Raw genomic sequence first — 12375 nt, 5'->3', positions numbered from 1 at the left:
GTATGTTATGCACTGGTATCATTATTATTCAGTCTCAAGCTTCTAGATCATGATCTTTTTGTTTGTTTTTGTACCACACCACTCTCTTTACCCTGGTCTCTGGCTGCTAATCCACTCCCTCTTATCTACCTACATGAAACTGTAACCCATATCCAAAGCCACCTTGTTATGAAGACCCACAAAATTCATGCAAATCTTCTTCATGTGAAAGGATTTCACATGGCTGTGATTTCACTTTTGTGCACATTGTCTCTGTAAAGCTGCGGTTTCTTCTATAGGACGGTCATAATGTGGCACTCTGCAGAGATGATCCACTACATACCTGTGGGTGGGGGGTGGTATTGAAGCTTGGTGTTAAATATTCTTAAATTTGAAGATGAGCTTTTTATTCATAACGTATTTAGAATTTGAACCAGATACAATTTTGTGTAACTTAAGGAAAAGCCCAGTCAGGAAGTAACTCCCCAGATCTGTAAGGAAACTTATTACCCTCACTACCTTCTACTCCTGTGTGGTGACCTACTTATAACTGCATTTATGTGATTCTGTTCATTCATGTATATATATTTTTTTCCTCTTTTCCCCCTTTAGGCCATACCTGGAGGAACCCCGCAATGTCATTGTGCACAAAGGTGCAGAGCCTCTGGGCATCTCCATTGTCAGTGGGGAGAACGGAGGAATCTTTGTGTCTAAAGTCACTGGAGGTAGCATCGCCCACCAGGCAGGACTGGAGTATGGAGACCAATTACTGGAGGTATGAACAACCTACTGTTGTTCAAAAAGTTTACATACCTTCAAGCAGCATAAATAAGAGTTTACTGGCAGATGCCTGCAAAATAGAAACATGGTAATACAGATGCCACAAACATTTTCAGTCTTCAAAGGCGCAGTCATTTTGCTGCCTACCATACATTTATTCTGTTTGGCTTCACTTCCTGGAGGACTGTATTCATTAGTGCTGAAGCTGTTCCCAGTATTTTAATACTTGCTGAAATACCTTTTTCTTTTTTTCCCTCTACACAAGTAAAATAACTGCACAAGCTGTCACATAAATTGTGAGTTTACTGTAGCTGTAGATGATGCACAGTTTAGGTAGTAAAAAAGAAAAACACTTAGTAGGAATGTTTTTGAAGTGAAGAAATATACCCCCACCGCGTTTACAGAAATTTAGCTGCGCGTTCCATAATTTTGATTTATTTCACCATCACATAACAGTGCTTCGGCTTGTTGCTTCCCTTTAAGTAAGAGCCACATCGTCTGGGCTGCTCCAGTGTAACGTGCCCTCTTCACATTTTTACAGGCATGCAACAGCATAGGAGTGAGAGTCCAAAAAAGATCTTTTTTTTTTTTTTTTTTTTTTCCTAAGCATATCTGTTTCGAAGCAAGATATTAATGGATATGTCACCAATATATTTATTATTAGTAGTTGAAGCTCAGTGAAAATGAAAGCAGATGCCTCCTTGATCTGGAGCTCTGACTATTATAATGTATTTTAAGGGCTGAGGTGCATGCATTCAGCTCTACATTTATGCATATGTACACTTTTCCTTTTTAATGACTAGTCAGCTCTCATAACTCATAACTACTTTCTTCACCAATTGCTGCAAATAACTGAAAGCATAGGTGTCAAACATAAGGCTTGGAGGCCAGAATCGGCCAGGCAAAGATTCCAATCTGGCCCACTGGCTGGCTTTGGAACAAGTGAAGGAAGGCATCTTGCATCTAAATTTTGGACTTTTAAATGTATTTTCATAGGTTTTATAGCAGTTCCTAGTGATAAAGACCCCCCCCCCCCTTCCATTCTCATTTATACAACACAAAGTAATTAACTAATATATAAACAAATTAAATGATTTTTTTATATGTTAGTGAACTTTTCTGTCTACTCTAGAAATTTTCTTTTTCTTCGTTTCACTTGTCCTCCCCACTTCACATCAAAGCTGTATGTGGCCCACAATTTAGAATGAGTTTGACATCCCTGACTTAAAGCCTTTAATAGACTGATAATAGAATATATTCCCGTGTCTTCCTTCATTCTCTGTCCTAATCACACTTTTCTCACTTTATCAGTACAATGGCATCAACTTGCGGAACGCTACTGAGCAGCAGGCTCGTCTCATCATCGGCCAGCAGTGCGACACCATCACCATTATGGCACAGTACAACCCACACATGTACCAGCTGGGCAACCACTCTCGCTCGAGGTAATGTGGCGTTAGTGTAGGGTTAGTTTTTATCGGAATCTCAACCGTTTCATTTGGCTAATTTTTAAATCGGTTCCAGCTGCATTTTAAATACACTCTGGCAGTGAGGCCAGGTGTTACATCTTATTGACTTGCACTTTTCTAGCTGAGTATACATAAAGTAATATCTGAAACAGCACTTGGTCACCCAGGTGAAAAGATGAACTTTGTAGCGGTTTGTCTTTAAATATTAGTCTGACCAACACAAAAGGTTTTAGGCTCATTTCAGCATTGACTGTATCTTTTTTAATAAGATCCTGACACATTAAAGTGGACCTATTATGCTTTTCCTTATATTCTGCCATGTATATAATGAAGTTTCAAATAATGAAGCTAGTGTAGGTACAAGCTAAAAGCTCAGGGTTCATATTGACTTCTATTCTTTTTTTAATTGTAATAGGTCAGCTTTAAAGTGTCTCCACATATGCAGAATATAGCAAAAAAATACTAATACCTAAAACGATTCATCTGTTAGCCTGATGCTTTTCTATTATTTAAATTCTTGTGATCTTTCACCAGTTCTTAACGAGAGAAAACGCACAATATAAAGCAAGGAACAAAGTTGCAAAGTCTGAGTCACTCTAATTAAAATTATTGCACTTGGCCAGTTTGCACTGGGTCCAATAAAAGCTGGTGTTAATTTAAATTTGGACTTTTTTGATACTTGGATTGGCTACAGAATACGTTCAGGTCAAATAAAATATTTGTGACATTTATGAAGCGCATCAATCATAACTCCTTATTTAATGCAATCAGTGTAACCTATTTTGCACTGCAGCTCCCGTCTGGAGCCGGTCAGTGCTCAGCCAACTCCGCAGGGCAGCGGGGCCGCTACACCTGACAATCACTCCACCATCGATACGCTCAGTGAACAGGACGAGGGCACACTCACTCCCTCCTCCAAGCAGACTACGCCCACTACCAGCCCTCACAATTTTATCAGGTACACATGTAGACAAAGACGGGAAGACAATTACACACACAATTACACACACAATTACACTTCATTATCTCTGTAACTGACTCTTGTTGCCCTCCAGGATGCCGTCTGAGGGGGGCAGGAAAGCGGGTGAGCCGCGGCTCGTAACAGTACGCAGGCCTGGGGTAGAAGTAGGGGTCACACTCTGTGGAGGAAACCTGAGGGGTGTCTACATAGAGAGTCTGGATGAGGACAGTCCAGCTCGAGGTCCTGATGGGCTGCTTCCTGGGGACCTCATCCTGGAGGTAGGGACATATACTGTAACCTGACCCCACATCCACAAACAGACACATGGAATTTTATAATGGACCTGGATAGATTTCATACAGTATATTCATATTCAGTCGGATGGGTAACAGGAAAGATCAGTCATTTTAAATTTGTCATTTTTGCATGAATATTGTATTAGTAACTAGTAAAAGCCTCATTCATGTTTTGTTCTGTAGATGCAGTGTTTCCCTAAACGCCTCACTAAGACAGACACGTGATGTTACTGTCTTGAGAGGACACATGTGATCTGACCTCGATAAACCCAACTACCAGCTATACACTACATGTCTGAGCAGGACAAGTTTGCTAACTGCCTATAGGTGTGCAAACCCAGTCATGTTGGCAATTAAATGTAATTGTCTGCAAAATGGTCCTCCAGCTGTTTCTGTTTAGTTCCACTTACTATTGTTGCCCATGTCCCAACCTCTTTTAGACCTGCTGATGCCATCAAATTCATTGTATTCTATTGTGGGGAAAAAAAATATGGGTGCATGAGATTTGCAAACCGTTGCATTCTGTTTTTATTAACATTTTACACAGGGACTTTTTTGGGAATTGGGTTTATATGCTCTTTTTGTAGTGGTTTTGTTTTGTTTTTTTTTCCTGCACATTTCCCACAGTTTGATAATCTGATCGTAGCAGCATGGCTGCAATTTACCATAATTGCCTGACGTTCAGGTGGTTTGTGGTTGTGAAAGTGTCATGAAAAACTTTCATTCAAGATATGAGAGAACTGATCATCCAAATGAAATCATACCTGAAACAGCATTTTCAAACATAAATGTGTCCTTGTTTCCTATAGATAAACGGTAAAAATATTTAGGTGTAATACCAGCCACAATACTAATTTGTTGTTTTCTTGTGTCTCTTGTAACTTTTTGTGCTATTGTTTCTTAAAACTTGAAGAGTGCCAGAAAGTGCTGGCATTTTCCCCCCCTGCCTGTCTTTGTTTTTCATTGATTTCATTGATTTCGTCTTCATCTGTGTTCTCTCCCACTCCCACTTGGCAATTTCTCCAGAACATCACAAACTCATACAAGACAATTCCTGCCATTCTCCTGTTTTTTAGCTCTCTGCCACAAAGAGCCTGCAGTTGTGAATTGCCATGCGGCTTTGTCATCAGGCGGCACAGCATCAGTCTGTCCTTCACACTCGCATCCTATTTGTTTTCTTCCCCCATACATGGCACAAATCAATACTGCGACGCTTTAATACAGCTGAAAGCTCGGAGGAAATCTTGTTTGCTTGTGCACCATTCACATGCCGATGAAATGATTACAGGAGTATAAACATTCATCAGATTTCGACCTTTTATTTTCGTGATGTAACGTGAAATAAGCCTCCCTTTTTTCGCATTCCCCTTTCTTTCAGTACAACTCGGTGAATATGAAGAATAAGACAGCTGAAGAGGTTTATGTTGAGATGTTAAAGCCTGCAGAGACGGTCACATTAAAGGTGCAGCATCGGCCTGATGACTTCAACGTGGTCAAAGATATTTCAGGAGATGGCTTTTACATTAGGTATGTGCTTGTACTTGCCTTAAACATACGGTCACGTAAGAGTTTTGTGATCCAGGTTTCTAAAAAGGGACCGCTAATTTTCCCACAGCAGCCTCATCTCTTTTTCTTCTGCTAAATATAGAACCATCACGAGAGAGCCTTTGGACAAGCTGGACTCTTTCTCATCTAACCAGTTATGTCCCAGATCCACTGTATCACTGCAGCGAAGCTAATCACGCTACAGATTTAGGTTATCTGATCTCAGTACACACCAGATGCAACACCACATCCATTTTAGTTCTCAGTGTTTGCCAGGGCATTAGAGATGCACGGTGTATGAATGGAAAATTAAGTTCTATAATAGTCACTTTTATTGTTGGGTGTCAGTCTGGGCGTTGTTGCCGCAGCTGCTGCAGTCACTTGTCATATAGGCAAGTGGGCTTGTGATGTCATCTGCAGTAAATATACTCAGCTTCTGTGGCTGTCATAGACGGGCTGCTCGGGAATGACTTACAAACCTCCAGTATGAGGAAAGCAAGGCTTATATTGAAAATGAAATGTACACTTTCTTTCTTTTGCTCATGTGTTACTGATTCTTCGTTTTGTTCTCTTCACACTTATCTTGTGTGATTCCTCACCTCCTTTCTCACTTTATCAACTTCATGCTCCTCTGCTCCTTTCGTTCTGCTCTGTTCTTCATAACTCCCCATCTATCTTTTTCTCTTCCTCCCACCAGAGCACTTTACGACAGGGTGGGGGAGGCCGAGGGGGACCTTAGTTTTAAGAAGGATGACATCCTGTACGTGGATGAGTCTTTACCAAAGGGCATCTTTGGGACCTGGATGGCCTGGCAGCTAGATGAGAACGCGCAGCAGATCCAGAGGGGGCAGATCCCCAGCAAGTACATGTGGGTGGAAACTGCAAATACACAATATATTTCTATCATCACCATTCATATTTACATTGCTGTCGTCACATTTACAGTTGTTGTGAGTACAATATTGACAGTTTTCCTTTTGTCTTCAATAATAATAATAAAAATCTAAAGAAAAAATAAATGAAGGGAAGGAAAAATGCACACACATATTTAAAATAAATTACAATCCCTCATCTAACACACTTTAGTATTAATGTCTCGCTGTTGTTTAAAAAAAAATAAAAATAGGTCTCCATCTCCAGAAAAATTATGTTGTTCATTCCATCAGATTTCCCAAATTCTATCCAACCACATATGTTGGAAGGTCGAGCTTCAAGCGTCTAATTACAATGCATTTAATTTAGTTGCTGCTGTCAGTGGTAATAACAGATATTTATACTCAGGAATTAACCCGGGACCTTGGGCTCTTTTGCGTGATTTTGGTGAAATACCATCTTGAGAACTTTGTGTGGCCATCAAATTAGGTCAAGAACAAATATGTGTAGAGAGTTTCATGGAATAGGTTTCTATGGCTGAGCAGCTGCATCCAAGCATTACATCACCAAGCGCAATGCAAAGTGTTGGATGCAGTGGAGTACAGCACGCTGCCACTGGAACCCAACAGAACTTCTTTAGTATGAATTAAGGTGGAGACTGCAAACCAGCCTTCTCGTCCAACATCAATGTCTGACCTCACAAATGTGCTCCTGGAAGAACGGTTAAAAACTCCCATAAAAGCTTCTGAACCTTGTGTTACAGCTGCAGAGTGGCCCAACATCATATTAAACCCTATAGATTAAGAATGGGATGTCACTCAAGTTCATATGTGTGTAAAAGCAGAGGAGTGAATAGTTTTGGCAATGTAGCGTGTATGTGGGCAAATTTTTGCCATTGCTTCTGTTGTTCTGAAAAATCAGATTATAACCTTCCATTTGAATTCTCCATGAATCTGAGCTTGTTTTTTTTCCATTTCTTACACATATTTTTAAGCTTGTAGCAGCTGTGACCATTATCCCTGCCATGCTGCTGCAATTTAGGAAGCACATTTAAAATCACTTACATTTTTTTTTAATTGCACTGCAAGATCTTATTTTTGTCTTACTGCAGAGGTGTGGTGCTAAACAATATTAGTATATTAGTCAATAACATTTAAATTCTGATTAAAGGTGATCCCGTTTTGGGAACCAACTCCTCAACTGCAGTCTAATATCTACAATAGGAATCCAAACTGACCTTCGGTTTGGATTCTCTTACATTGAATCTTTGTTTTGTGTCTGTGTAGGATGGACCAAGAGTTTTACCGCAGACACAGCGTGACGGAAATGAAGGAAGACTCTAGTAAGACTCTCTCTGCAGCAGCCCGCAGATCCTTTTTCAGGAGGAAACAGAAACACAAACGCAGCAGCTCCAAAGACAGCAAAGAGATGGTGGCTTTGGACACCATCAGCACAGACTCCATCCCCTTCCTTGATGGTGCGATCAAAGGCTTAGATGTTCTGTGTTGTTGTAGTAGTGGTAGTTGAACAGCATTTTTGATTGGCCTGCTTTTCCTGTTTTATTTAGACTGTGTGAGCTTGGCATACCAGCGAGTCCAGAAGGTGGAGTGCACCTCTCCCCGACCAGTACTCATCCTCGGGCCTCTCACAGACCCTGTCAAGGAGATGCTGGTGAAAGAATCCCCCGGAAAGTTCTGCAGATGTGTACTGGGTAAGGTGATCGTGCAGATGTTTCAGACCTGTAAATCTGGAGAATGAATACCTCATGTACATCAGTGAACTGCAACTAACATTTTAGGAGGAAAGCTTTAGGGTGTAATTTAGCAAGCATTTAGTTTCTCATTTCAGTGTTTACTTACTTTCTTTCATAGCAGGAATCTTCACTCTTGTACTTTTTCTGTCTCGTTTGCAGAGGTGATGAAGGCATCCCAGCAAGCCATCGAGCGGGGCGTCAAAGATTGCCTCTTCATCGACTACAAGCGCAGGAGCGGACATTTTGATGTGACCACGGTTGCTTGTATAAAAGAAATAACAGATAAGGTATTATTCTGTGCTTTTCTTTCTCTTCAGATTTTATCAGACAAGATGAAACGACTGTCTGCATTTGGTCAAGATAAGCTATCACAGCTGTGGCTCTTTAATCTCTGACAGTGGACAATAAAAGGCAAGATCGCTGATGGTGAAAACGGTCGTCGATGATTGCTGTTATTTTTATGTCTTTTTGATGCAGGGCTGTCACTGTTTGCTCGACATCGCCCCGCACGCCATTGAGAGGCTCCACAGTGTTCACATTTATCCAATTGTTGTCTTTGTCCGCTACAAAAACGCCAAGCAGATCAAGTAAGTATCAACCTGTTTTATAACAAATTTGGACAGCATGACTGTGGGGATGTCCCGGTATTTTTGTGTGTGTGTCTGTGTGGCTGATGGATGGATGGATGGATAGATAAATGGAGCAGGATAAGCCTTCACACTCTCTATCCCACCATGAACCCTTTGGCGCATCTGTAAAAGCACCACGCTCCAACACACACTTGCATAATCCGAAACAGCTGGTGAAACATCCTGGCTTCCCCCCCAGTGGAAGTGCTGTATGCCTTTTATCACTTAATATCTGTAGGTGTTTGTCGGACATTGTTGTTGTATTTTTAAAATTGGGACTTTAATACCTGAAAGTGTCAGTTTGTATTAAATGTTTTGAGTGATTAAAAGCTTAATTGGACACAATGGAAGAGTAGGAAAGATGGTTTTGTACACTTTTCCACGAATACGTGTTTGCCCCCTTCCTGATTTTTTTTTTTTCTTTTTTATCAAACGCTGAGTTTCACTCAACACTCTGAATTAAAACAATTCTGCAAACACTGAGCTAAAATTCCTCCACAGTGATGTGAGAGACAGATGTGCCAGTTATCATAAACTTTTGATTGCAGTTCTTGTTGCCACAGCCTGTTATTATGTTTAGGATAGAGTTAATTTTTCACTGCGGGAGAATCTTTCCCCCTAAAGTATTGAAATCATTATTTAAAAACTGCATGTTGTCGTTACTCTGGTTATCTTTGTCAAATATTAAAATGTGTTCTGAAACATTTAAGTGTGACTATGATCTGAATTTTTTTTTTTTTTTTCCCCCTCACAGGGAACAGAAAGATCCGATCTATTTGCGAGACAAAGTGTCTCAAAAACATTCCAAGGAGCAGTTTGAAAGTGCACAGAAGATAGAACAAGAATACAGCAAATTCTTCACAGGTATGTATTCAGTCAAGTTATCTTAAAAAAAACAACAACCCACAAACAGAAAAAAAACGAAAAAAGCTTGGCTTTAATAAAGTGTTTTTGTCTTTTCAGGTATTGTCCAAGGCGGCACCCTCCCGTACATTTGCACTCAGATCATGACTATAGTTGATCAAGAACAAAGTAAAGTCCTGTGGACTCCACTCGGCTGCCCCTAGAGGAGACGAGCAGCTATTACAGCAAGCTTCGGCTTTCATCCCCATTCCCCGCACACTAATTAACCCTTTCACACTACACCATTAGGTACACTACATAGAGCTAGTTGTGTAAATTATTGCTATATTTTTTTATGTTGTCTTTTGTTATGATTCCTAATCAGAACCTCGTTTATTTTGTGATGTACTCGGGAGCAGGTTAGTAGCACTGGATATCAACATTAGAGTTCTTTCAGTCTTCCCTAAGGGTTTGTGGTGGTGTATTTGTGATGCTGCAATGTAAGCGTCCGTTTACAGTCAAAAGACGAGTCTGACTATTGGTGTTCAATATTTGCTTGAATGCGTGTGCCCCGCCCCCATGTACGCAAACCTCCTTACTAATGAAGTTCAGCCACCTCTGACCCGCCCGTGTACCAGATGACATTTGTGGTTTCCCTGAAATTATGCACCCATTTGATGATGACTGACAACTAATTGTATTGTTGTGTGTGTGTGTGTGTGTGTGTGTGTGTGTGTGTATGTGTGCGTGTGAGTTTGTGAGCGTGGAGAGGGGAAAAAAAGCAACATTGAGACTGTTGTACACAATTGTAATGACAATTTCAAATGAGTTGAATCACATTGATACTATGCTATAGAAATGTAATGCCAGGATCAGACATCACATTCGCGTGGTGTTTCATCACAAAAAAGGAAAAAGAGAAGGAAAAAAAAGAAAAGAAGTATCAAACCTCTTGAAGTATGTAGCTGTGGTCTTACTGAGCCCATCTCAGCAGTGATGGCCATCAAAACTCTAAACACATTGATGTTTGCTCTATGCATTGTGTTTCTGTAGTAGCTGGGTGTGTGGACAGCTTACGGGCCTTTCGGAAGTGCCTTCGGAGAAAAGGCCTGATCTGAAACCAGCCCTTGATCACTTAGCCAGAAAGCTGAGGATTTTTTTTTCTTCTTTTCTTTCTTTCTTTTTTTTTCTCTGAGTTTCTAATCTGGATCCGATGTATCATTTCACCCGTGGTGGACTAGATGATTCAGAGGCTGATTTGAGACCAGTACTATGTAGAGCGCATGACAATGGCGAGGTTTGGAGGGTAGGTCGAAGCGGCGACCAACGGGTCAACTCCTCAGAATGCACTCCAGGGCTAGACAGACCACTGTGTAACTATCATTGTCTCTCTTTAACATATATTTAACAACACTATAGAGTATACCTTATACAGTATGCAGATACAGAAAAAAAAAACAAGCAAAAATATATATATAAATATATATATATAAATATATAGTACATGTATTTTCACTAGGTCATATGCCTAGGAACGTCTGGCAGTCAAGTCACGTCTTAGCAGGTATTAGCATGTGTTTTTCTTTTTTAATGTTTCTTTTTAAAGACTTTTTTTCTCTCTGTGGTTGGTTGCCAGTCACTTACGTACTCATTCAGAGACACTATGAAGCAAAATTTGCAGGGTAATGTCTTATTGGAGTTTCCTCTGATCCGTTTAAATGTTACTGACTTTTCATTGTTATTTAATTATTATTATTTTTTGTTATTCAAGCAGCAAAAAATATTGACTACAGATATTCTGCCCTCCCAACAAACCATATCCTGTATCTTGTTGTGCCAAAATCCACTAAGTCAACTTTATCCTTTGATTTATGTTTTGCACTTCTGTGAACCTTAAACATGTCACTGTTCTTAGGTTTCCAGCAGATTATGAATAGGTACTCTAATTTTTGTTGTGGCTAATTCATGTTTTTATGTATCACATCAGTTCCTTACATTTCATTGATGGCCTTTTTATTCGTAATTAGGGGGAAAGGATCACTTCTTATTTGAAATATTAAAAAGGGATCTACTCTTGCACAGTTTTTCGAACAAAACAAAAAGGTCCACGTGTTTGACCATTGGGCTAAAGGAGTAAACAGAAGCAAACTGTAATGTTACTATTTTTATGAGTAGGTAGCGTATGTTTAGAGAGCAGGACACAACGTGAAGTGGTTGTACTTGTAGAGAAAGAGTGTAGATGCCAGGTACTGATTGAATTTTTCTTTTATTAAAAAGAATGTGATTTGTATGTTAAGACATTAACATGAGAATAAAGCTCATTTTCTGTATCACAACATGGGCTCATTGAGTCTTTTTATTTTTATTTTTATTTTTAAATGACTATTTATGTTTGGGAAGTATCAAAGAAAATATGTTGGTACAACATGTACGATTTTCAGCATGCTTCTTAGTCTCATCTTCATGTTTTGGATCATGGTTTAAAGAAGAGCTGAGAGCAAATGCGCCACTAAAAGTGCAGCCGTGTCCTACAGAGATGTTTAAGGACATAATGGATCTCGTTTTACTGAAATTGGCAGATGAAATGGTTTCAGAGATGAGAAGAGGCAATTTGACATTATCTGCCTGGAACTTAAGAATACAATTCAGCGTCATTTCAGTGGCGTAAAAGCAGCAGTTTGAGCAGCATGAGACACAAGTCATGCAAATTGGTTTGATCCAGGTCATTTGTAAAGGCAGTTCCATTATATCCACCAATATTTTTTTTTTTCTTCTAAATTTGAGAAACTGGTTGTTTATCAAATATGGAAACATGAGGCACTTAATACGACTACCTGATTAAAACGGTTCAGAGACCTTTAGAGCTACATCAGACTTCTAGGCTACTTTTTGACACAATCCAATGGGATTTGTGTCTCCCTGGGATCAAACTGCGGATCTTTTGGGAATGTGTAAATCACTACACGATGAATCAAACTGCTAAAAGTGATTTTTCTTAGATTACTACAGAGGTCTCACCTTTTTTTTGGACATAAATACTTAAAAAGCATTAAGTTTGAAAATGTGTTACATCATAATTTGGAGCGCTGATATTTGTATAGAATTGAACTTTATCACTGGGTATATTATGAACACCAGCTAGTATAAAATGATATTATTTATTGTAATTAGCATTGTGTTACACTGTTAAGCCCAGTGTTGCCATCTGATTGTGACTGACCCGTGTAATCTTGATGTTTATGCTGGC

The 12375-nt window shown here is 39.7% G+C and overlaps 1 protein-coding gene across 3 annotated transcripts in view; it reads left to right on the top strand.

Annotated features, from left to right (window-relative positions):
* Window positions 1-11464, top strand: part of dlg5a (discs, large homolog 5a (Drosophila)) — a 38845-nt gene extending 27381 nt beyond the window's left edge. For all 3 annotated transcript variants that reach the window (XM_006783797.3, XM_006783798.3, XM_006783796.3), the window contains 12 exons: window positions 592-754; window positions 2071-2204; window positions 3022-3186; window positions 3284-3467; window positions 4864-5012; window positions 5728-5898; window positions 7190-7380; window positions 7471-7614; window positions 7816-7943; window positions 8134-8243; window positions 9040-9149; window positions 9249-11464. In XM_006783797.3, the coding sequence (XP_006783860.2) occupies window positions 592-754; window positions 2071-2204; window positions 3022-3186; window positions 3284-3467; window positions 4864-5012; window positions 5728-5898; window positions 7190-7380; window positions 7471-7614; window positions 7816-7943; window positions 8134-8243; window positions 9040-9149; window positions 9249-9352 (1753 nt within the window). In that variant the 3' untranslated portion in view covers window positions 9353-11464. The remainder of the gene's footprint in view (window positions 1-591; window positions 755-2070; window positions 2205-3021; window positions 3187-3283; window positions 3468-4863; window positions 5013-5727; window positions 5899-7189; window positions 7381-7470; window positions 7615-7815; window positions 7944-8133; window positions 8244-9039; window positions 9150-9248) is intronic.
* The last annotated feature ends 911 nt before the right edge of the window (window positions 11465-12375 follow it).

This window comes from Neolamprologus brichardi, chromosome 13 (assembly GCF_056152115.1).
Source record: "Neolamprologus brichardi isolate AB-2024 chromosome 13, ASM5615211v1, whole genome shotgun sequence".
In the NCBI taxonomy this organism is placed as follows: domain Eukaryota; kingdom Metazoa; phylum Chordata; class Actinopteri; order Cichliformes; family Cichlidae; genus Neolamprologus; species Neolamprologus brichardi.
Note: the sequence above shows the minus strand (reverse complement) of the source record. Positions and strands in the feature narration are given on the sequence as shown.